This window comes from Erinaceus europaeus, chromosome 10 (assembly GCF_950295315.1).
Source record: "Erinaceus europaeus chromosome 10, mEriEur2.1, whole genome shotgun sequence".
In the NCBI taxonomy this organism is placed as follows: Eukaryota; Metazoa; Chordata; class Mammalia; order Eulipotyphla; family Erinaceidae; genus Erinaceus; species Erinaceus europaeus.
In genome coordinates, this window is record NC_080171.1 from 95,282,703 (window position 1) to 95,307,241 (window position 24,539).

Genomic DNA, 24,539 nt, shown 5'->3' on the forward strand with positions numbered 1-24,539 from the left:
TATTGATGTTGTTGTTGTTATATAGGACAGAGAGAAATGGAGAGAGGAGAGGAGAGGAAGACAGAGAGGGGGAGAGAAAGAGAGACAGCTGCAGACCTGCTTCACCACCTGTGAAGTGACTCCCCTCCAGGTGGGGAGCCAGGGGCTCGAACCGGGATCCTTACGCCGGTCCTTGCGCGTCACACGCCGGTCCTTGCGCGTCACACCATGTGCGCTTAACCTGCAGCTACCGCCCGACTCCCTGCAGTTACTTTTTCAACCATCACTGGTCCAACCATTTGCCAACTTAAGTACTCTGTTTTGTTCTTTAAACAAGAAACACTAGTTTCAGTTTTGTAATGTCCACACCTAGGGTCGAGCATGCCCAGAGGTGCCTCACAGACCACTATGCGTACACTCACATGGGTAGGGAACCCCTGTCCAAGATATGAGTCTACTCTACCTTCTTACCCTTCAGTTTCTTTGAAGTGAAGGGAAGACAGGGAAGGGGGTATGTTGGGGGCACTTTCCCCATCTGAAAAGACATTGTGGAGATTGTGAAGAGAGGGTAGGTGGCCTTCACCCTGAGAATAGCCTCTGTCTGAGAATCTGAGTCTTTTTTTTTTTTTTTTTTCCTTAATCTTTGTTGGATAGAGACAGTCAGAAATTGAGAGAGAAGGGGGTGATAGAGAGGGAGAGAGACAGAGACACCTGCAGCACTGCTTCACCACTTGTGAAGCTTTCCCCCTGCAGGTGGGGAACAGGGGCTCGAACCTGGGTCCTTGCACACTAACGTGCGCTCAACCAGGTACGCCACCACCTGGCCCCTGAATCTACATCTTTTCTAGGGACAGTGGCTGGGTGGTAGGATGGGGTGGGTTTCCACATGGACCTGAGAGCCAGCAGATGTGGTGCACATCCTGGAACAGGGCAGCTCAGGGAACCTGATTCTTCTGAGACTGGGCGGACTGGTGATGCCTTTTCTGGAAGATGTCATGTGAATGAGCTGGGCACACCTCAGGCACTGGAGACACAGTGATGTCACAATAGGTTGGGGATGGAGCTTGGCTGAATGACAAAGCCTTTTGGGGGTGACTGAAATCAGAAATGTCCTGAGGATGAAGTGTCTTCTCCTTGGTTATCCTAAAGGCTCGGGTTTTCAGCTGCAACCAATTCCCTTTTGCGTGACTGCTTCTGAGAAAAGTCCTTCTCTCCAAGTGGCAAGCAGGAGTGGTTGGAGAGTGTGTTTGTGTGTGGGTTGGGGGTGGGGGTGTCCTATGTTTTCTGGCTTGTCACATATCTCTGGGGCCTGCTTTGCAGTTCCTGCATTTTCCAGACTGGGCTAAGGCGCCGCATCTGGCCTGGTTCTGTCTGTAGGGCCCAGGCCCACTGCTGGGGAGAGTGGCCTCTGCCTCTCATCTTGCTAATCAGGTCTGTGACCTTCTGCTGGGGTGTTTGGACTCATGGTTGCTCAGGGAGTGTGGGTCCTGGCAGGCTGCCCGGGGTAGTGCCCAGACAGATGCCCTGATCCCCTAGGGCACGGGGCCCAGCTGGCATCTTGAAGACTAGCTCCTGCGGCTGATCGGTTTCAGGTTCTCAGAGGACTAGGGCAGGGGAGGTGCTGGTAGCTTCATAGTCACACCTTCACCATGCACATAGTAGGTGTTCTTTACACATCTGCAGCATTTACTAACACTTCTCTCAGCCTTTATTGTGCTGGGCTATAAACTTCTGCCTTTGGTGATGGATTCCTCTCTTCATTCATGCCTCCCCAAGTAGAAGCTTGCATTGGGCTCTGGCCTGGGAGTAGAAGAGTCAAAACTGAAGACACACGGCCCTGCCATGGAGGTATGCACAGACTAGCAGGGTCTGTATGCATGCATGACTGTGATCTAGAGACAGCTACAATGTGGCTAGGTCAGTGCTATATTAGGGGGTGTGGGTGCCAGAGGGGAGTTCATAATTCATGGGGGAGACTTGGTGGGGTGTGTCAGCCACTGAAGGAGATGTCAAGAGGATGCAAGTGTGTGGCTCTGGTGGGCTGTTTGTGAAATGGAATTACCTTGGCATCGTGTTTTTTAAAAAGCAGAGACTTGCTTAGGGTCTCAGGCTGGCAGCTGGTACACCAGGCCACTGCCCAGTTTACAAGACTGTACCCCCAGAGCAGCTCTGGGCTTGTGATGTACCCCAGTTGTGATCCACAGCCAGGGCAACTGAGCTGCTGCTTGAGGCCATGCAGATTTGGGTCTGGAGAGACCGGGGTGGAGTGACTTGTCATCTTTTGCTAGAGTGAGTGTATGTGTGTGTGCGTATGTGCAGCAAGCCTGAAGAGATAAAATTGCCAAGTGTTCTGAGACCTGGTCTTTGAGCAGAGCTCACTAAATGTTTCTGGCAGCTTCTTCTGATCTTGTTTTAATCTTCTGGAGCTTTGGGTGCTGGGGTCATGCAGTGCAATTCAGATAATCAGATCCTCCAGTTCCTAGGCAGCGTTGGCTGGTGTGTGTGGAGACCATGCCCTGCCAGCACAATCTGCAGGATTTCTGCTGGGCTAGAAGCATTTCTAACAATAGCCACATTCTCCTGAGCCCCCAGACCCAGATTCTCTGGAGGGTTACAGTTGTGATGGGAATATAAAGAGGTATGAGTCTTCTAGAATCTGCCCACATGACAAGCTAAGGATAGAGACTGGTATAAAAGAGACAGGCTTGAAGCTTAGTTCTGCCACTAACAAGCTGTGTGACCAAGGGCAGTGGCAACCTCTCGGAGCCTCATTTTTCCCTCTATAAAACAGAGCTAATGATAGCTACCCCAGGTCTCCAGCTACCTCAGGATGAAACTATTTGTAAAGAGCTGAACAGGCAGTTCTCAGTTAATGGCAGTTGTTGATCATTCCTTTGCTACTAATGATATAAAATGAGAAAAGGCCTAGAGAACCAGGATGTTGATGTTGCCACTTTCTATGTTTTTTAAAAATATATATTATGTATTTACTTACTATTGGATAGAGACAGAGAGAAACTGAGAGGGGGATGGGCAGACAGAGAAGGGAGATAAGACACCTGCAGCTCTGCTTCACCACTTGTGAAGCTTTCCCCCTGCAGGTGGAGGTCAGGGACTTGAACCTGGGTCCTTGTGCACTGTAATGTGTGTGCTTAATGAGGTACACCACCACCTGGCCCCCGGTACTTTCTCAGTTTGTGAAAATCTGGAAGAGCCTGAAGATCTGATATGCATAGGTAAGATGTGCATACACACAAGGAGATCTTCCAAAGGGAAATGCTAAAAGCACACAGGACAAATCTGTATGATGGGATATAACAAGCAAGTTACAACAGCTCTGCCAAATATACATCAGGGGAGACTGCATGAGAAACTGCTAGTTCTGTCTAGCAGAAGGGGATGGTAGGTGGTGCATCTGGCACATGTTACAATGTGCAAGGACCTGAGTTCAAGCCCCTGGTCCCAAAAAAACGTCTGGAAAGTGCAGAACAAAAGGGTATCTGACGAGTTAGTCTCACCATTTTTCTAGCCATAACATCTTGAGAAAGTTATGTCTCAGTTTTTCAATCGGTTAAATGGTAAAGCCTCTACCAAGCCTTCCTAATCCTATACCGTATTCAATAAATGTAATTTATTTTTCCTTTCCCTGGTAGAAATAAAGAATTGGGCACTGCTTTTTTGGCAGGAGGATAACTGAAGAGCTCTAGTTCCCAACTCTAGCCTCTAGGGACCAGCAGAAAGTGTGGCACACAGGGCAAGTCTTCTAGGACACAGAGTCCTCTCTCTGGGTAAAGCCAGACTAACAATGGACTCCTGTGGCAGCAGAATGAAACTGAGAGAGTGAAATCAAAATTGCATTCGGACTTGATGATGATCTGGGGAACACCTGTCAGATACATGTTCTGAGTCTTGGTCTGTGGAAGGGGAAACAAACTCCAGCCTAGGAGAGCCTGGAACTCAAGAGGTACTTGATTGTACTTGCTACTTACTGGCCTGTGACCCTCAGCCCTGCTGCCTGAGCTCTCCTAGCCCTAACTCTTCCCGTAGGGAATGCTCAGGGCATCCCACCAGCCCTGTTCTGAATACGAATGGAGGCAGCTTATACTTCTTAAAGAGAAATAGTCACTGCATGTAAATTAGCTCGAAAAGCTGGAAAGAATGCTTTCCCCTAGAAATAGTTCCAAAGTATTCTCCCGGTTGCCATCAAGTAGTTTTAAGGTGCTAGGATGGTGATCAGGAAGATTTGGTGTAGGAAAAATTTCAGGTTTGGGAAAATACAAGTCAATAAAAGAGTCAGAAGAGGAATTCTTCATAAAGGATCACACATGTAGGTTCCAATTCCTTCTTGCAGGATGAACTGATGCACGAGTGGACAGATGGACATTAGCTGGAAAGAACTGAACTTCAAGGGGGTGGACTGGCCCGGCAGCAGGAGGCTGATGCTACTGGACCTTGATGAAGTCCAGATGCTGAGCTGCTGCAGGAAGTGGTAGAGGCTGTCTCATTCTTAATCAACTCCATCTTGCTGTTCACAGAGTTAATTAATTAACGTGCTATTCGGAAGTAAGAGTTGGGGCAAGAAATAAGGGAGGACTAAAGTCCCCTTTAACTTCAAAGATCCTGTGTCTATTTCTGATGCCCCAAATCCTCTAAGTTTCTGATGCACTGTTGTACCCAGGGGAGACAGAAATCTGCAATTCAAGAAAATCCAGGCCAGATTAAAGAGCCCGGCACTGAGCCCGAGTGCCCAACATGCAGCCACTTGCAACAAAGGCCCATTAGGATCTGCCTCCTGCCCGCCGGCTTGTCACCTCATCTCTCCCGCCACAATGCTGACAGATTGGTGGAGCTGGGTTCTCTTCCTCCCAGAACAATATTTTATGAGAAGTCTGTTTTATTGAAATATTTTCCGCTGGATGCTTCCTGTGTTTCAAGAAGTTGGTCTTGCCAGCTGGAGCTGATGACAGTTGAGAAAAGCACATCCAAGTGCTGTTGTGACATGGCATTTGGAAGCAGGGGAGCACAATGGTGGGGGAGAGAGGGAGGGAGCATGGGAAGAGACACAGAGAAACACCCTGGTTGCACCAAAAATGCCTCTGGCATTGTGGGAGAAAAACTCCCCCAACCTCATTGTTTCCAGGGGGGACAGACACTCCAAATGCAGCTCCACCTCCTGGTGGGTCAGAGCCCCTGTGATATAGGGTCACTGAGCACCTGCTGTTTGCTTCTGGCACTATCAGTTTGCCAACCCACCAAAGTAGCCCATAGGCTTCCACTGGTTCGGTTCATTTCAATTCTCACATTTCCCAAACAGAAGTATAAAGCAAGGTAACTGTTATACCAGATAATAAAGGGCCCTCCAGATAGTCTGCCTGGGAGGGTGCCTGCTTTGACATGTGCTCCCCACATGCAAGCCTGGGGCCCACTGCACTGGGGGACACTTTGGTGCTCTAGTGACTTTCCCTCTCTTCCTCTCTCCTCTCTCTCCTAAAAACACTGGCTCAGACTGGTAAAGCACCAGTGATGAAAACAACAACAAAAAGGAAACTGAACACAATCCCAACACAACTCTGGTCATGAGCACTGGCCCTCTGACAACCACTGAGAAGCCTTCCCTAGAATGCAAGGAAGAGCAGTAGCATAAATTAAGTGGGAAGTTCAACCTTAAGAACCAGGTCACAGGCAGTTCTGTTTTTTTTTCTCTAGAAAATGGAGTGTTACTGCTTTGGGGGTGCTTCTGAGCAATGTATGAATATTCTGGGTTTACATTTCAATGCCTATAGGGTTATAAGCTAATATTCCAGTGTGGTGTTTAAAAGATTTAGCCCAAATTTAAACAGAAGCCACTTATTTTCTGAAGCAGTGTGATGCTTTCTCCACAAGGGGGCAATCATAATCCATTACACTCACAACCAGGGAGCTAGTCTACAATGTTCCCACAGTCCCACTGTGCAGAGCTGAAGTTAAATCTATACCAACTTCATGAATGCATTCTTCCAAATTTCAGTTAGCCAATCATCTACACACACACACACACACACACACACACACACACACACACACACACACACACACACACACACGCACACACACATGCACACGTAACACGCTGCCTGGGCAGGGTGGTTTTGTAAGGTTGTAGCACTCCAGCAATATGGTATTGTAAACCAGAGACTCCTAGGAGAGCTGAAGTATATTCCAACCTGAATTAGGCCACAGCTTTACATTTTAGAGTTACTTGTTTTCCAATTTTGCTCCTTTTTGGCTAGGGCTAGCCATCTGTCTTAACCTGAAGTTCCTGGAAGTAGAGCAGACATAAGGACCATTCCCTTCTTTATCAAGGGCACTTTGGTGCCTCTGGGGGGTGATTTAAAGCATTTTCCCAACAACCCTTGATCAAGATGGACTCATATACCTTATCAAGGCATCATGGGAAGCTGGTGTGTAGCTGTTGGGTTGTTTGGATCAGGACCAGAGGATGAGTGTTTAGGGACAGAGGGAGCCACTTATCCCTCCGGTAGAAGCGGGTGGCTCTGGAGTCTGGGCTCTGTCAGCTGAAAGCTGTCCCCCCTCTAGGCAGCTCAATCTCTGCTCGAGGCTTGTATATCTACCTCACTATTCATTTGGCTCTCCAATATCTAGCAAGGGAGTCTATGCCAGGTTTTGTACCTGTTACTGGCCATGAATACTGATGCCTGCCCAGAGCCATAAAGCAAAAGGCTATGACATAGGTGAGCAAAAGCACAATTAGGGGCAGGGCAGTGGTTAAGGACATTCTCGTGATTAACCTGAGCTCTAGAGCCCTCAGCACCAGTAGGGAAGTGGTGGCCCTCTTTAAACAGGTCATCTCCTTACCAGCTTATTACCCCTCTCTTCTTGACCTTCCATCGTCAGCATAAGAAAGGGCATCACCTTCAGGCATCACCACTCACCCCAGCCCAGATGCCCAGCTCCTCAACCTCTGGGATCTCCCACTGGTGTGACAATTGCTACCTGCATCTGACACTGAAGATCAAGTCCCCCTCCACAGATGACCTCTTTGTAAAAAGTGCATTTGCTTGGGGCTCCAGGAGGGTCTTTCAAAGGCTATGGCTACAACATGGGCTCCACAAAGCATCGGCCTGCTGGGTTCTTGCAGTGCAGAGGGGAGGAGAGCGGTGGGGGCACTACTCACTGCTCAGGGCTGGAGACAGATGTCCTCCGGCCTTCCACAGCGATATTGCTCTTCGGTCTCTTAACCACATGTGGACGTGGTGGGCGGACCTAGAATAGACACAAGGGGTAAATCCTCAGGAAGGTGTGAATTGAAAAAAGCTATGCAGGAACATTCTGAAGATTCAGATAAGCCCCCTAGCACCCCTCCCCCCAAAATATTAAGGGATTTCATGGTGCAGGCACATGGAAACATCACTGTTGAGCTTGCAGCTGACACCTGAACCACGGCCTGGTCAATGGGCAAAGGTCCTTCTGAAGAGCTGTTTCCTTAGGATGAGGAGGGGATTGTTCTATCTGCTTCCTGGCAGGGCTGCACGAGAGTTAAAGAGACACAGTCTACACAGGACCAGGAACAAAGGCCTTCGTTCATATTAAGTCCCCACTCACCTTCTTCTGGAATCCAGTTTGGTAGAACAAGAAAGGTTTCACTCAGATAGTTTCTAGGGTACATATGTTTATTTTATTCATTTTACTACTGAATCGCATGATACATATTTTCCTCTTTAAGTGGGGAGGGGGAAGCAAAGAGTGGCACTAGGGAATGCCAATAAAAATAGCCTTTCTGCTTCCCAGAGCATACCCACACCCCAGCAAGATGCCACATACATTATGCGACTACATTACTCACCACAGGTCTAGCCCAGTGATTGGCGGGGAGTGCATCTGACTGTGTGGTATACAGCTACCTAATTCATAGCTGGGCTGCAGAGACAGCTTTTTAAAAAAACAAACAAACTCATGACCTGCTGCCTCTGAAAGCCAAGATATAGGTCCACAGCAAAAGACCTTCCTCTATTCTCCAGCTCCAAAGGCTGTGATGGGAAGCAGGCTAAGAATTTCCAGGTGCCACTCAAAGGCTACTCATTTGGTCCCGCCAACATTACCCAGTTTTTAAATTTGGCACTGTCATTGCTGCACATTTCCAGTGCCAGAGGGGGACCGGAAAGAGTGAAGCTAAGAAAAGTTCTATCTGGGAATTTCACTGCCAATAAAAACGACTGAGCATCCCGGCACGGGAAGTGGGGGGTAGGGGGGACTGGGGAGCTGGGGGTGGGTTGCTCTCTCTGCAGATGAAACATCAAGGTGGGAAATGCCACAACTGCTGAGGTTTGCAGGCAAGGCAGGGAAGGAGAGCACACATGTTCCATGGCCTGCTTGCCTTCATCCCCCTTGCCTGCTGCACCCCCTCTGCTGCTCCCCCCCCACCATGGCAACTTGTGAGCAACAAAGCACAAAGGCCCAGGATTACAGACTACAGAAGTTGGCTGCATGAAAGACAAGTCTTTATAGAGTTTCATCAAGCTCTCAGGTCTCCACATGTCTGATCTATCCCAAGTTTTTCCTGTGGAGTAGCCAGTCTGAGCTCAGCCTTGTTGGCAAATCAGAGATGTGGTAAAAGTCAGATGGGTTCCACCAAACTTGCTGCCTTGTTTCTGTGAGGTGATGGAGGGATAGCACCCTGCCTGCCAGCTGGGGTTTACCACACCTGCCACAGGGGCTCAGTAAATGCTCATCTCACTTCTCTGTGACCTGACAAAAAGGGAGATGGGGCTGGAGGGCCTCTAGATTAAAAAATGTGGTTTATGATGAGCTTATCCTTGCCTGGGATCTTGCTCTGTGCCTACTACATAGTGGCAACTCAGCAAAGATTTTTTAGAAATAAGTGGATGTTGTTGCTTGGAATCTCAGAAGTCATAATAATATTGCTGTTACCACTGTAATATGGTGTCCACCACAAAGCAGACATCTGGTTGCTATTTACTGAATATATTAATGGACATATCTCCTGCCCTTTCTAACTCTGGACAGGTTCCTTGGGCCTGAGCTCGACTCCTCATTCAGTGGGTGGAAAGGATTCCCTGGGCAGAATGCTCCCCCAGACTGTCTACTAGAAGGTGGACGTGCAGTTGGGCTGATGGTGCAGCTCTGACCACCTATCCTCTCACCCCCAGGTCTGGGGTGGGGGTTTCAGGAAAGGTTAGGCATGAAAGCCTGTCAGCCTGTCCTTGCACATGGCTGCTCCCCTGCTACAATAAAGGCGGGTTAGGTTAGGAATGTGAACTTGTGGCTGAAATGGGGGGATTAAGTTTGTGGCAACTTCAACTGAACTTGCAACGTGGTGAAACATGGGGAAAAAGAACAACAGAGCTAATTAGACGAGCTGAGCTGTCAGAGTGCCGCTGAATGGCTCAGCGCCAACAAACAAAAGGAATGGGTTGGCAATCAGCAGGATCGATGGAGAAGACTGCTTCATTAGGGATGATAAAACAGACAGAGCAGGGGGGGTGGGGGAGGGGTGCAGAGAGTCAGTGAGGATGGGGGAGGGAGAGAAAGCACAACAGACCCGGAGACAGTCACCCGAGAGGCTATAGACACACCCAGAGTCACATACACCTGACTGCTGTGGACAATGGCAGTCACAAATCGTACTCACCAACAGACGGCCATCCATACACACATACAGAGGCCTTGAGATGCCAACACACACAGTTTCACAAATACACACAGAGAGGAACACACAAGAGGCGGAGGTACATGCACAAATTTCTCTCACATACTCTAACACATGCATATGTATGTGTACACACACACACACACACACACACACACACACAGCCATGGCCATACAGCTAAAGGTGCAACCAGGCACAGACACACACTGACAAAATGGTTTAATTAAGCCCAAATCACAAGCCGATGCAGACAACTGGCCCGTCATATTTCAGCGATCACATTCGTCTTTCTGGAGTGCTTAAGAAGGGTGGGGGCTGGGGATGAGGGAAGAGACCACGTGCACATAACTGCCACCGGCCCCTCCGCTGTTAGGATCCCAGTGGAGCAGGGGGAGAAAATGCTAAACAGGGATTTTGCGCTCTGTTCAAGGGGGACTTGAGGGGAAAGTTGGGAAACCAGCCAATTCCCCACTGGATTTAAAACCTGAGAAATCTAAGTCGGCAGGGTTAAATGTGTATTGAATACAAAAGCACTGAGTACATTTGATTTTAATGGTGAGCAAGAAATAATAAATACAGAGCTTATAAAGCACTTCACATGCGGCCGACCGCAGCTGCCTCTCTACAGCGTGCCCCAGCCCACTCCCCTTGGTCTTCCAGACGCTGGCATGGCTTTCTTCTGCTCTTTCCTCTGCTTTTAAAAGAGAAAACCGAAATCCTCCCGTAGCATCTGAACTCCAGCCACAGGTGTGGGACTACAAAGCTCCTTCCGGAAAAGCTGAATGGCTAGTCCCCATGCTCCTGTCACCCAGGGGCCAACAGCTGCACTTCTACCCAGAATGTTTGCAGTTAAGTGACCCAGCAAAGCCTGGCTGAGGGCCAGTGGCTCTGGACAAGGCAGCTTTTCAGGTCCGTCTGAACCACCCCTTTGAGGCCCCTGAGTGGTTCCACACCCTACGTCTTCTAGGTTCAACCCAAGTGTGCAGTGCTGTCTACTTACATGGGGCACTGGGGGCTATAAGGCACACATCTAGGACTCCTGAACCAGGGCCCCACTTGGTAAAAGGTGTTTTTTTTTGGTGGGGTTATGCATCCATTTCATGTCAGAACCTGTCTTAGACATTATACACAGAGCACCCGATTACCCTTATCAGGTGGGTGTTGCTGAACCCATTTTATAGATGATAACACTAAGGACCAGAAAAGTTAAGTGTCTTATCCAACAGAGGTCATATAGCTAGCAAGTGGTTTAGACTGCAGGACTTCCAAGATCCTGCTAGGTGAACCTTATAGCACCAACATCTTTCCAAGTCCTCAGCTGCCAGTGGATATGGCCACTCCCCTGCAAATCTGCATCAGTTCTGAGGCTGGGCAATGGTGCATCCACTTAAGCACACATAATACTAATTACAAGTATCTGGGGTGAAGCCCCTGCTCCCCATCTGCAGGGGTGGGGGGCATTTCACAAGTAGTTAAACAGGTCTTTTTCTTTCCCTCTCAACTCCCCCTCCCCTCTCAATTTCTCTGTTCCTATTAAAACAAAAACAAAAACAAAAACAAAAAATTCTGTCAAATAAAAAAAGGAAAAAATGGCCACCAGGAGCAGTGGATTTGTAATAGTGCCAGCACCAAGCCCCAGTGACAACCCTGGAGGGAAAAAAAAAATAAAAAGAAACCCAAATCTGCTCCCCAGCCTGGTGAGACAACATGAGGTCATTCAGTAGAGTCACCAACACCAGGCTTTTCCAAGGGGATGGTTAGTCCTCCTCCACATTATGCTTCCCAAGACACTGCCTGCCTGTCTGAGTCCCTAGGTCTTTGTAAGGAATTTTTGTTGTTGTTGTTGTAGTTATTATTGTTGTTATTGATGTCATTGTTGTTGGATAGGACAGAGAAAATGGAGAGAGGAGGGGAAGACAGAGAGGAGGAGGAGGAGAGAGAGAGGGAGACCTGCAGACCTGCTTCACCGCCTTTGAAGTGACACCCCTGCAGGTGGGGAGTCGGGGGCTCGAACCGGGATCCTTTGCGCCATGTGCGCTTAACCTGCTGTGCTAGCGCCCGACTCCCCTTTGTAAGGAATTTTGAGAGTGGGGCCGGGTGATGGTGCATCTTGTTTGAGCCTCCAGTCCCCACCTTCAGGGGACAGCTTTGCAAGTGGTGAAGCAGTGTTGTAGGTGTCTCTCTCGCTCTCTATCACCCCCTTCCCTCTTGATTTCTGGCTGCTTCTATCCAATAAATAAAGATAATAAAATTAAAAAAAAATTGAGAGCTACACCGTAGATCATTTGGGCTTAGGGGAAGGCACCTTTATGAGGAGCAGGGAGGAGGAGTAGAGAGTCAATCATACTGGGACTCAAAGGTCAGCCTGACCTCTATCTCTGTGGCCTTGCCTGCCTTGAGGAAAAGCTGACTGCTTCCTTGGGACAATGAACTAATACTTATACCAGTGCCCAGCACAGTCCTAGACACACATAACGTGCCCAGCAAATGCTGATTCTCTTCACCTATGTACCAGGACCTCACACTGCCATAGAGATGAAATAGTTCTCTGTTCCAGTTGTCTGGTCATTTCTTTTCCTCAACCAAAGATCTGCTCCAGTACATTATATAATGATGAATCCATGGGAATGGAAGACCCAAGGAGTTTGACCGGTCTGCTGGGAAAAATATGGGTTATAGAGTCTTATGACCTCTATCTGCAGTTGAAGGACTTGGACCCAATTCTTAGGAATCCGTTTTCTCATCTCTGATATTAATGGGTGGGGATGAAGCCTACCTGGCTGTTACTGTGAGCACAACTAGAATGATGCACCTGAGAACGATCTGCTAATTGTAAGAACCCCAGGCACAGGATGTTTATCAACACGCCAGGTCATTCCTTAGAAGCTGTTAAGGTTTAAAAACCTGTTAAGGAGAATTAGAGTAGCTACTTTGTACCAGGTACCATGGTAAGTGCTTTTCAAATATCATCTATGTTCACACTCACAAAAAGCTTTGCAAGTGAGGGTATATTAGTGAGAGAAATGAGACTCAGAGAGCGTCAGTCAGTACTTGCCCAAAGTCACACAGGTTGGCATTCAAGCCTAACTCTGTCTAATCCCCAAATCTATATCATAATGACTCTACTGAAACCTTTACTAAATCAAACAACATCTGACCCACAAGAGACTTCCTCTCCCCCTTTGAGCTTTCCTCCTATGGTCGGTGAGCAGAAACATTCCAGTCCCTTAACAGTGGTGCTGAGCAGGACCTGACTGGGGCACAGGCACAGCTGGAGCTGTCACATGAGGCTGGAACGACTGTCGCCTCACATCTACCACAGGTGAAGGCACTTGGATCCTGCCAACCTCACCCCTTCCCTCTAACTCTCATACATGGTAGGGGAAAGGAGGAACACAGCACCACAGCACTTCCCAACACCCACAGAGGGGGCAGCCACCAGGTGATGCTGAGTGTGCACACCACAAACAAAAACAGACACATGCCCTGTGGCTAGCACACAATTTACATGGGAGGGGGTCAGGACACCAGTTTGTGAAGGACTCTCATGGAGCCTGGCAGGAACCTGACTCTGTTCCTTGGCCTTGGAAGCTGTGACTGCTTTGAACAAGAGAGAGGCCAGTCTATCCTGCTGTTTCCCACTTTAAAGGAACCTACTGAAGTTACTGTTCCTCTGCATAGTCAAAGTCTGAGCTAACAAGGAAAATGGGGACTTACCCTATTGTTTTTCCATGGCCTCTCTCTCTTAAAAACATGGGGGGGGGGGACTGGTGAGAGAGCTTACCTGGGAAGGCACTTGCTTTACCACACTCATGACCTATGTTTGAGCCCCTGGTATACCACACAAGAGGTAACAATGGTAGGAAGACATTTTGGTGCCTCTGTCTGTCTGTCTGTCTGTCTCTCTCTTTTTTAAGTGGACTTAGAGGGGTGAAACTCCAGAAAAAAAAAAAAACCATGGGTGGGTCTTATTCCCTTGTTTGCCTCATGGTAGGATTTTGAGAATTCTCTCATTTGGCTTTTCCACCCTCACTGGGCTGTTCACACGGAAACAAGGAGCTCCATGTGAGGCCCAGAGGGAGAAGGGGACCAGGGCAGGACTCCATCTAAGCCAGCTGATATTCTCTGGGCTTAGTCTCCACCTGTGGGAAGGGTTATCAAGTGCATCTGCAGGTCAAGATCTGGGGGGAGTTGCAACTCCCACTGCCAGACTTCTGCTTTCTTTGTGAGGAAGATGTAGTTGGAGTGAGGCTTTAATGCTCACTGACTGTGTATCTGGCTCAGCCTATGAAATCTGCTCAAAGGAAGCACACATGGCAAGCACACCACACAGTGGCCCCCAGCTACTTACAGCTCGCGCCTGCAAGTCACTGAACTCATTTCAGAAAAAAAAGGGCAAAGAGAAGCCTAGAAGATCCAAGTTCAGGTTCATGCCACGCAGAGAGGAAGCTGAAAAACCCAATTCCCGGTTTTCTTTGGCAAGGCAGTTGAGTTCCAACTCCCTAGGTTTAGTCAGGCAGGGAGGATGGCTCAGGCAGTGTTAGGAGGACGGGCAGAACCACCGGCTTACTCACGGGCCTTGAGCGGTGTATCTTGGGAGGCGGCGGGCGAGTGGGACGGAGTCTTTGTGGCTGCATTAAAGCGAAACTTACAACATCAGTACACACAAAGGAAGTTTGATGCATTTCCACAAAGGGCATGAGTGCAAGCATCTAGTCACCTAAGTCAGAGCCCAAGGACAGTCCACAGTGCAGCCCCCAACCCTATTGCTCCATCCTTCCACTCTTCCTGATCAGCCTGTCACTAGGTCCTGCACGAGGCATTTCTGAGGTTTCCCCTCTGCTACCTTTACAGTGCTAACCTCAACTCCTGCCTGAATCACTGTAATTATCTCTTGACCAGGCTCTTTGCCTGATCTCCTTCTCCAGCCAGGGTAGAGGGGATCATCTGAAATGCAGAGGTTCATGCCACCATTCAGCTTCAGATGGCTTCTCCTCCTGTATGGCCAGCAGTGCAAACTGATCAAGACCTGGGCTCCCCCTTCTTCTCTGGACTTCATCCAAGCTCATTCAGGGGAACCTCAAATGGCCCTGGGCTCTCATGCCATGTTTCCTGCCTGCCTCTCTGTGGGATGACCTACCCATTCCTGATCTGACTGGGAATTCCTTGTCCTTTAAGACCTTATCCAGGTGAGAGGCTGCCTTAGCGCTCCCACTGCCTGGCGGGATTTAGCAATCTCCTAACCATCCGGAGGCAAAAAAATGTCTGCTTGATAAGCATCTGACGAATGGATATCCTTCATACAGATGCTTGGCTTTCACAGTTAGGATTTGGATAAAAGCAGGGCACCAAGTTCTTGGTTCTGCCTTTGAACTCTTTATCTTGCAATGCAAGCTCAATCTTCCCAAAGGACAGCCCATCTAGATGTTGCGCCAGGTGTGAGGGGCAGGGAGGCAGAGAAAGGAGGGTGAAAGTCCACATTAGATGAGGAGCAGGACCCACAGAAAACCTTAAGGCCTCCAGGTAGCTTCTCCCATTCAGTCACTGGGTTCACCAAGGTATAGCATCATCCAGCAAACTCTAGATCTGCACTGCCCCCTACAGGAGCCATAAGCCACATGCAGAAAGTCTGAATTAAGATGTGTTGAAAATGAAAACTACTCCCTGGGTCTCAGACTTCATTTGGGAAAAGAACACAAAATACTGCAAGGTGTTTTTGTATTTTTGGTATTACTACATGTTGCAATGAAAATATTTTGGGTCCTTGAATTAAAAATATTATTAAGATGAATATCATCTGTGTAACTTGTTACTAAAACATTCAGAATCCTGTATGTCACTCGCAGGTGTGGCTCCATAAGCAAAAGGATTTCTCACGAACAGTGCTTTACAGCTCCACTTGGTTGGAGGGATCTTTCCAATCTCAAACCTTCATGGACCCCTTCTCTGAGCATGACTCCTGAAGGACAGGGAAGTATCCCAGGCATTCCTGGGTCCTAGCACAGGGCCTGTCTGAACTGCTTTGAAAGCTGGCTGAGGAACTTGGTAGAGTATGGAGGTCCTTGCTGACACATGAGCACACATATGGACAGAAACACAGTGATTCCCACATCTGTGCCATTATTTAAGGATGTGGCCAACCCATACTCCAGAACCATTCTTCACTGGGGGTTATTTGGTCTGGAGGATGCTACCCCACAAGTAGAACGTGGCTGCCCAGTGAGTCTTATTTCACTCCCTTCAAGTCTTACAGGAAGTGTATTGGAGCAAAGAGGGAATGGAGACTGACAAGGGCAAGGGAGCCACTCTCTACACAGGCTGCTGCCTTTACCTGCACGCAGCACGTTCCCCCTGGGCTTTGCAACTTCACAACTGGCTCAACTCCATCACTCTAGGTGGACTCCCCCTCCACCCATCACAGGTAGAGACAGAGAGGAAGAGACAAAGTGAGAGGAGAGACACCATAGAATCTCTTCACCGTTCTTGAAGCTTCCCCATGTGCATGGTCTTCCATGCGGTGCCAGGGGCTCTAGGATCCTTGAGTGTGGTAAAGTGTGTTCTCTGTTGGGTGAGCCATCTCCCAGCCCCTCCATGCTGCACTCTTAACCCACTTCACCCTCTGCTTCTATGATACCCAGTCATTCTACTTCTGGGGGAAGGCCTCTGCAGCCCCCAACACTCTCATTGTCACCTGGGCGAGGTTCCACCCCTGCTGGGGGGGTGGCGGCAGCATGGCAGAATACTCTGAAAGTGACATATGGGGTCAGACAATCTCAGATGGATCTCCAGCCCTAGACGACCTCTCTGAGTTCCTCTGTACCTGCAATGTTATCGTCTGATGTAATCATTTATTTCCCTCATCTGTCAATGTAGGGAGTGGCCTCACTTTGCTGAGGGGGCTGTTAGAAAGGGCTACTGAGATGATGATGCTCGCCAGTATCTTGGCACTGTGCGGCCAGTAGATATCAGCAACTCTCTTCATTAGCAGGCTTCTCTGCCTCCAGCTCCCCCTCCCAATCCATCTTCCGCATTCATTCCTGAGTAGGTGTAAAAAAAAAATACACACCCAATCATGCCACATGCCAGCTTAAACCATCTTTGTATAAAGCCACCACCTCCTGAGGTGTCTTCCGAGAAAAACCAGCCCGAGAGCTACATTATATCCAAGAAAGGAGAGGGCTCCCCCTTTCCCTTCCCCAGATAAGTCTGGGAAACACTGTTTTGCTTCTTTTAGAGATTCACAAAACCTGTTGTACAGCAAAGGCTGCTGAGTCTTACAGCAAAAAACCCACCCATGTCAGGCAAACTTGGTCAGCTCTTTTCTCCGACATTTCCCAAATTTATTTGAACACTGATTTACTTTCCCATAACACTTGTTAATGTGCCTTGGAAAAAGCCAGCAACCTGTTTAAAGGTCCCCCCAAGCCCCTGCAATCTCATCTCTGGTAGAGCCCCACCTCACTTCTCCCCAGACCACCTTCAATCCTACTCGTCATCCATTTGCATCATGCACTCTTTTTTCTTTAATTTTTTGTTTTATTTATGTATTTATTATTGGATAGAGACAGAGAGAAATTGAGAGGAAAGGGGGGAGATAGAGAGGGAGAGAGACAGAGAGACAACTGCAGCCCTGCTTCACCACTCGTGAAGCTTTCTCCCTGCAGGTGGGGACCAGGGGCTTGAACCTGGGTCCTTGTGCACTGTGATGGGAGCACTTAACCAGGTGCGCCACCATCTGGCCCCTCATTCATGCATTCTTGTGCTTCTACTCTGGTTCCTTCACTCAGTAGACCCTTCTATATCCTTTTGTTCAGCCTTGGGGCCTCTTACTCATCATTCACTATCTGGTTCATGCACTGTCTCCCCCAGGAGATACTGTATGTGTATTCATAGCACACAGGTGTAATTGTCACCTCACTGCTTCATTTTCTATTGGTTCCAGGGTCTATTAGAGTACGGAGCATATATTATAGTTGCTCAGCAAGTAATTTTTAGTTTAAACTACCAGGCACATGTAGAAACTTAACAAATGGCAGTTCTCCAGCCTCCATAATTGACTTACTGTTCTTTGGATCAACACCGCCACAAAGAGCTGACTCTTTTGCAAATAAAATTATAAATGGTGGAAAGATTAGGTGTGGTCCTCTTGATCACAACTATTATAGAAGCTAGCAAAGATATCAGGGGTTTAAAGATGGGAAAGGGGCCACATAGTGATGCACTCAGTATAGCATATATGTTATTATGCTCAAGGACCTGGGTTCAAAGCCCCACTCTCCATCTGTAGGGGGGAAGCTTCACTAGTAGTGAAGCACTGATGCAGGTGTCCTTCTGTCTTTCCTTTCCCTCTCAATTTCTCTTTGTCCTGTCAAAGAAAAGAAAAGAAAAGAAAAGAAGAGAAAAAAGAGTTGTCTGGGAGGTGGCGCAGTAGATAAAGCATTGGGCTCTCAAGCATGAGGTCCTGAGTTCAATCCCCAGCAGCACATGTACCAGAGTGATGCCTGATTCTTTCTCTCTCTCTCCTATCTTTCTAATAAATAAATATTAAAAAACAAAAAAGAAAAAAGGGAGAGAAAAGGGATGGGAAGGAAGGAAAAAAGAAAGGAAGGAAGAAGAAAAGGAAGAGAGGAAGAAAGGACAAAAGAAAGGGAGGGGGTTGAGGAGACACCATATGGTTATGCAAAAGATTTTCATGCCTGAGGCTCTGAGGTCCCAGGTTCAATCCCCAGCACCACCACAAGCCAGAACTGAACAGTGCTTTGGTCTTTCTCTGTGTGTCTTTATCTCATTAAAATAAGTAAGATTTTTTTTTTAGTTTTTTTAAAAAAAATTTTAATCTTTATTTTTTGGATAGAGACAGTCAGAAATTGAGAGGAAGGGGAGATAGAGAGACAGAGAGACACCTGCAGCCCTGCTTCACCACTTGTGAAGCTTTCCCCCTGCAGGTGGGGACTGGGGGCTTGAACCTGGGTCCTTGCGCATGTGCATTCAATCAGGTGTGCCACCAGTAAGATATTTTTTAAAAGAAAGAAAAAAGGGAAAAAAATGGTCACGGGAGCAGTAGATTCACTGTGCAGGCACTGAGCCCCAGCAATAAAATAAATAAAGATGGTAAGAGAGTAAAGTGGTACAAACATCCAGAGTGTGACTCTGGGATCCCGCTGCATGGATGCTAGGTGTGTAGGGTCCCTTGTCCCCAGGGCAGGTGCACCAAGTCCATGCTGCCAACTCCTAGAGGAGTGGGGTGCAGGTCATGGTAGTTGCTGTTTTCTAAATATACTGCGAAGGGATCATATTTGGCAGTGCAGGTTGGGGAGAGCTGATTACTCTGGGAACAATAAAAATCAGCCAAAGGGAGTGAGTGGTGGTGCTTTTTGGTGGGAAACGGGTGAAGAGAGACACTAAGAAAAGATAAACTTCACGTAAGATTTTCCAGAATGACTATGACAGTGGGAGGGAGGAGGCACAGTCTGCAGAGTTGGCCAGATCCCAGTGAGAACCATTCAGGTGAGCTGGAAGCCCCACACCCTCGAGGGCACTCCTTAAGGGCAAACACTTACTCTAGTTCTCTGCATTCCAGGCCACAGTCCAGGGTCACAAGAGCTTGCTCCCTAGTAGCAGGAAACATAGCCTTCCTTCATAGACAAGGACACAGACTGGAAAGCATAAAGTGACCTGTACAAGATCCCCACCTGGTAGTGGGCAACCCTAGTAGCAGGTCTTAGGTTTCCTGACTGCAAATCCAGTGTTTCTTCTACTGTTAGAAGGTGGATGAAACCAGTAGAGACTCAGAGCAGAGGTTGTAGAAAAGGAGGGGCCTGGGTACCTTGGTCTAGAAATCACAATTGATGTAATCCTCCTGAATCAAAATGTTGCTACACTGCTATTTCTTGTGAGTTTTTAAAAGCTGGGTATTGGGAGTTGGGCGGTAGTGCAGCGGGTTAAGCACAGGTGGCACAGAGCACAACAACTGGCATAAGAATACCAGTTCGAGCCCCTGGCTCCCTACCCGCAGGGGGGTCGCTTCACAGGCGGTGAAGCAGGTCTGCAGGCGTCTATCTTTCTCTCCCCGTCTTCCCCTCCTCTCTACATTTCTCTCTGTCCTTTACAACGACAATATCAATAACAGCAACAATAATAACTACAACAATAAAACAAGGGCAACAAAAGGGAATAACTAAATAAATATTTAAAAAAATAAAAAAAATATTTTAAAAAGCTGGGTATTTGGAAATCTTTCATTAAGAAGTGTTCCTTTCGATAGTCACATGGCACTTACTGAGCTGGGCTGTGGCTGGAAGGATGGCAGGCTGGAGGTTTCCATGATTAACACAAGCACCAACTTTCTTGTGGTCATGTCTAACCCAGGGTGCAAATTCACCCTTTCAGAGTAAAAGGGACAACTACTTGGTGCCAGGGCCTGGAGATTCAGGAGAATAAGACCAAGACTTTGTCCTTAAAAGATGATCTGGTATTATTTGGTCCATACCACAGAAAATATCTTTCTTAAAAGTACAGAGAGTAACTGGGCCAAAACTCCAAGAAATGGGACTTTAGGCTACAAGATATGGGTTCATGTCTTGGTTTTTGTCATTTTCTAATTGAGATAAGTATTGGTTCCGCTATTTGGATGAAAGATTTAGCCTAAGTCTCAGCTAAAGTCTTTTGTAAAATGGAAATAAAACCACTGAGTCACATCTTTCACAACTGGGAAGATGCTAGAGAGGTATATGAGGTTCTGACCTGACACCCTGGTGATTAAATGGGACTGTTTAATATATGTCACTACAAACACACACACCCCACATCTCGCAAAAAAAAGCTCCATGGACTCGAATTTTCCAAGGGAATGTGCTGCTAGCAAAGCACTAAAGGAAGTACGAAGTTCAAGGACCCACTCGAGGATCCCAGGTTGAGCCCCTGGTTCCCCACCTGCGGGGGGGGGGGGGGAGGGGTGTGTGTGTGTCACCTCACAAGTGGTGAAGCAGGTGTTTATTTTTCTCTTTCCCTTTCTATCTCCCCCCCCCCCAAATTTCTCTTTCTCCTATCCAATAAAATGGAAAAAATAGCCACCAAGAGCAGTGGATTCATAGTGCAGGCACCAAGCCCCAGCAATAACCCTGGAGGCAAAAAAAAAAAAAAAAGACTGGATTTTTTTTTTTTTTTTTTAACCAGAGCATTGCTCACCTCTGGTTTATGGTGGTGTGGAGGATTGAACCTGGGACTTTTGAGTCTCAGGCATGAGAGTCTCTTTGCATAATCATTATGCTATCTATGCCCCCAACCCTATTTTTTTTAAACAAAGCAAACAACACACACACACACACACACACCCCTTATATTTTGAACTGCTTAAACAATTTAAGCCCAAGGTCTGAATTCAATCAGTTTACACATTTAATATATTAAATGCTTAGACTAAAGAAATATATACTCAGATTAAAGTGTAGGCAGTTATAGAACTTGAAATATTCAATGTATTTTCCCCTGGCTTACTGAATTAATAGTGACTTATATGACTAGAAGTTGCTAAGAGTAGTGACTTATATGACTAGAAGTTGCTAAGAGTACATTTTCACACTGCTGCCACCACCCAAGGACTGTTCCCCACCCCAACCTCTATACAGCAAACCTGAAAGCCCCCTTCCCTCCAGCGTCCTTTCCTTGTGTGGAATACACCAAACCCAGTCCAAGTAGTACTTTGAGCTGCCCCTTTCTGTTCTTATTTCTCAGGAGACTGGATTCTTAATAACAATTTTTTCTATTTATGACACATTTCCTTTCAAAGCACTTCTACTTCTCTTTTCTCCTTTAAGCTTCACATTCCCTGAGGAGGCAAGTTGGAGGAGGACTATTTTCCTGCCATACAGACAGGAAACAGGAGGCCCAGAGAGGTTAAGGGACTAGTTGAGGTCACACAGTTGGCAGCAGGGACTAAAACAAGCAGGCATTCTCAGTTCTTTGTGCTACCCTTGTCAACCTAAATTTCCAAAGCTTATCTGGAATCCTTACTGATAACAGTTTTTCTAATTCTTGTTCCTTCTGAAGTTAGAATCTGCCAGAAATCTGCGCCTTAGAGAAAAGACTAGTAGAGGGAGCTAATGCCGTCCCTTTCTTTCCCTGTTGGACCAGCTTTCTGGTACTTTCCAAAGGAGGCGTGTGATTCACTTACTCGCTCATTCAACAGTCAGTGCGGTATAGTCTGTAAAAGCAAAGGGGCTCATCAGTGAAGGGAAAGATGGGATCCCACTCTGATGAAGAGTTGTGATGCAGGGGAGGTGGTGTGCAGAGGAATGCTGGGGGGGGGGGGTTCTTCTACCAAATGGAGTGTCAGGGAATTCAGGAGCAAGGTGTGAGCTGCTGTGGCTCAACAAGACTACAGTGAGGGTGAACATGAGGACAAGGTAGGCCAGGAATAGGGAAGGACTGGTGGGGTCAGGTTAACGTCTCTTAAATGCAATGAAAGGGATGTAAAAAGGGAGAGACCTAAGAAGAGCCCTTGGAGTAAAAGATGGATAGAACAGGGGGCTTCTAAGGATAGATCCTCTCCTTGTGCCTCGGAGGCAACTCACCATTCCTGGCCACATAACTACCAGGAGATGTGAACGTAAGAGATTTAGCCTGACGTGTGATTGACATGGAATTCCCAGAGAAGAGAGGGACTCTTTGGTCTTTTGGCTTTTCTGTCTGTCAGACGTGTGGGCCAGGTGACTATGCTCATTGGGTATGAAACCCACACTTTTAAGGACAGAATCTGATTTGCAGTTAATTTGTTAATGCAGCAAAACATGTTGTTTCCAAAAGGTCAGGAGGGGAGTCAGTATTGGAGTATCAACTTAATTACCTGGGCAGCACGGATGAGCGGGCGCCTGATGCAGGGCTGTTGGGTGGAGGGAGCTCCACTGCCAGGCTTTGGTGGGGACAGTGAATGGGGTGGGGGGGGGTTAGACAGCCCATCTGCTCTGTGGGCAGGCTTCCTCCCTGTCTTGGTGCCAGTGCCTTACCAGTGTGGCTCACTGCCTCGCCTGGGGGAATCCTCATGTAGGAAATGAGCCTTGTTACCCCATTTCACAGCTACAGAGAGGCAAAGGCCAGCCCAGTGTCACACAAGAGCAGTGGACGGCAGAACTTCAGAAGAGAATCAAAGAGCTCTCAAGTTCATTGTGGGCTGGGGATGAGCTGCTAGGATAAGCTGGGAGAGGGCCAGATGTTTAGGAACAAGCAGAGTCACACAGAGCCCACGGAGGAACACTTTGGACATGGACAGCCCTGCAAAGTCAGAACCAGCAGCCCATTTCACTGCTGTAAAAGCTGTGGATGGGGGTGGATGGGTGGGGGGAAGAAGGCCAGGCACTACCTAAAGCCACACAGAGGATGAAAAGTCAGCCAGTAGGGAGATAGGACAGATACAAACAAGGACCAATTGGCTTTGCTATAGCCCATGGGTCATGCATACAAAGCTTGGGATGGGGAGGCCCTCCCAGCCCCCTACTAGTTCTCCTTTCTTAGAGCTGCAGAAAGTGGGTGTACTGATGGTGGCTGGGACGCCTGAGAGAGCTAACCTCCCAGATCAGCCCCAAAGGGGGTCTCCAAGCCTTTGTGTTTGAATGGTGTTCTGCTTTGTTCCTTCCCCCACCTGACTCCCTTCTAGCCTAAAGGAAGTCACTCTCCCCATCACCCCACCCCAGGTCCCTGTGTGAGGGGAAGCTGGGTAGTGGGGATTTCTCTCTCTCAGGGACATGCCACAATCAGATATGCTGTCAGGAATGGAGAAGGGCGAAAGAGAAAATTCACAATTAAACTCTGTCACTGTTTAATGAGGAAAGAGTTCACCTGGTTAATTTTCCTGGCTAGTAGCCGCATCAATGCTCTGACCTGTGCATGAAATGGCCCTGGTTGGGAGAGGAAGACAAAGCGCTCTGTAGCTTTACAAAGAGACTCTGGGCTGAGAGCAAGGCTCCTCTACTCCTCGGGACTGGAAAGCTGCTATTATGCAAGGTATGGAAATAAAAGAGGGTTCCCTTTGATATGCCTCCAGAAAGCAGAGCATTGAAGCTATATTTGTGTGGAGTGTCTGCTTTGAAATGTCCAAGCAGCTCTCTCCTGCACAGCTCTCACCTGTCCCCCAACTCCTGTCATTATCGTCAGTCCTCATTGCCTATCTCGGATGAGCTGATCCTGCTTGTTGGGGAGGATCAAATGCTTGCCTCCACTTCACAGTTAAGGCGAGGACAGCTGGAGAAGACTGGGCTCTGATACCCTACGGCAGCTGTTCTGTGTAAGCTGCACTGGGAAGGGTTCTGAGTCTCCCTGAAGGGGCCCCAGGAGCACCAAGGCCATGTACAGGTACAACTCAGCTCCAGGCTATCATGCTGGAGCATGAGCCTTGCAAGATGCAATGGGTAAAAGACTTCTGCATCCTGGCTGAGGAAGAAGTTTCCATCCTGCTCAATGGATAGAGGTGCTTTTTTATGGGAAAGGAAAGCTGGAAGGTTCCTCATTTTGGGACAGTGCCCATGGGCTGGGTGTTACTTCTCTCAGTGGGTCCTAGCAACTTTACAGAGGTGCTTGATTGTGACCCCTGTTCTTGTCCAAACTTGCATGGCATAGTTGGGAAGTTGGCCCATCTGGCCTTCAGCCTCTGGTTGTTTTGATACCCACAGTTTGTAGCCAAGAGTTTAACCCTACCTGTGTGTGTGTGTGTGAGGATGCTGGGGACAGGGAGTGATTGAGGGAGAAACAGCACCTCTCACTGTGTCTAGTGAGTCTATGAGACCATCTCTGGAGAGGGGGTGCTCAGGCTTCAGGCTCCCCACAAGTCACCTTGCAGCAGTTCTCCCAGGTGGACCAGGCACTTTCTTGCAGTGAATGAGTGCAAGCTGAGAGCCATCA

The 24,539-nt window shown here is 48.0% G+C and overlaps 1 protein-coding gene and 1 long non-coding RNA gene across 10 annotated transcripts in view; one reads left to right on the forward strand and one right to left on the reverse strand.

Moving 5' to 3' along the window:
- DENND1A (DENN domain containing 1A) overlaps window positions 1–24,539 on the reverse strand; it is a 600,479-nt gene that overhangs the window by 10,830 nt on the left and 565,110 nt on the right. For 3 of the 9 annotated variants that reach the window (XM_060200128.1, XM_060200129.1, XM_060200133.1), the window contains 2 exons: window positions 14,222–14,278; window positions 7,154–7,242 (listed from right to left, as the gene is read on the reverse strand). In XM_060200128.1, the coding sequence (XP_060056111.1) occupies window positions 7,154–7,242; window positions 14,222–14,278 (146 nt within the window). Of the gene's footprint in view, window positions 1–4,821; window positions 4,937–7,149; window positions 7,243–14,221; window positions 14,279–24,539 lie in introns of those variants that run through there. The other 6 variants (XM_060200131.1, XM_060200132.1, XM_016185023.2 and 3 more) reach the window with 4 other exon arrangements.
- Window positions 1,223–4,896, forward strand: LOC132540914 (uncharacterized). The gene is made up of 2 exons (XR_009552092.1): window positions 1,223–1,896; window positions 4,331–4,896. It is a non-coding gene; the product is annotated as an uncharacterized LOC132540914 (long non-coding RNA).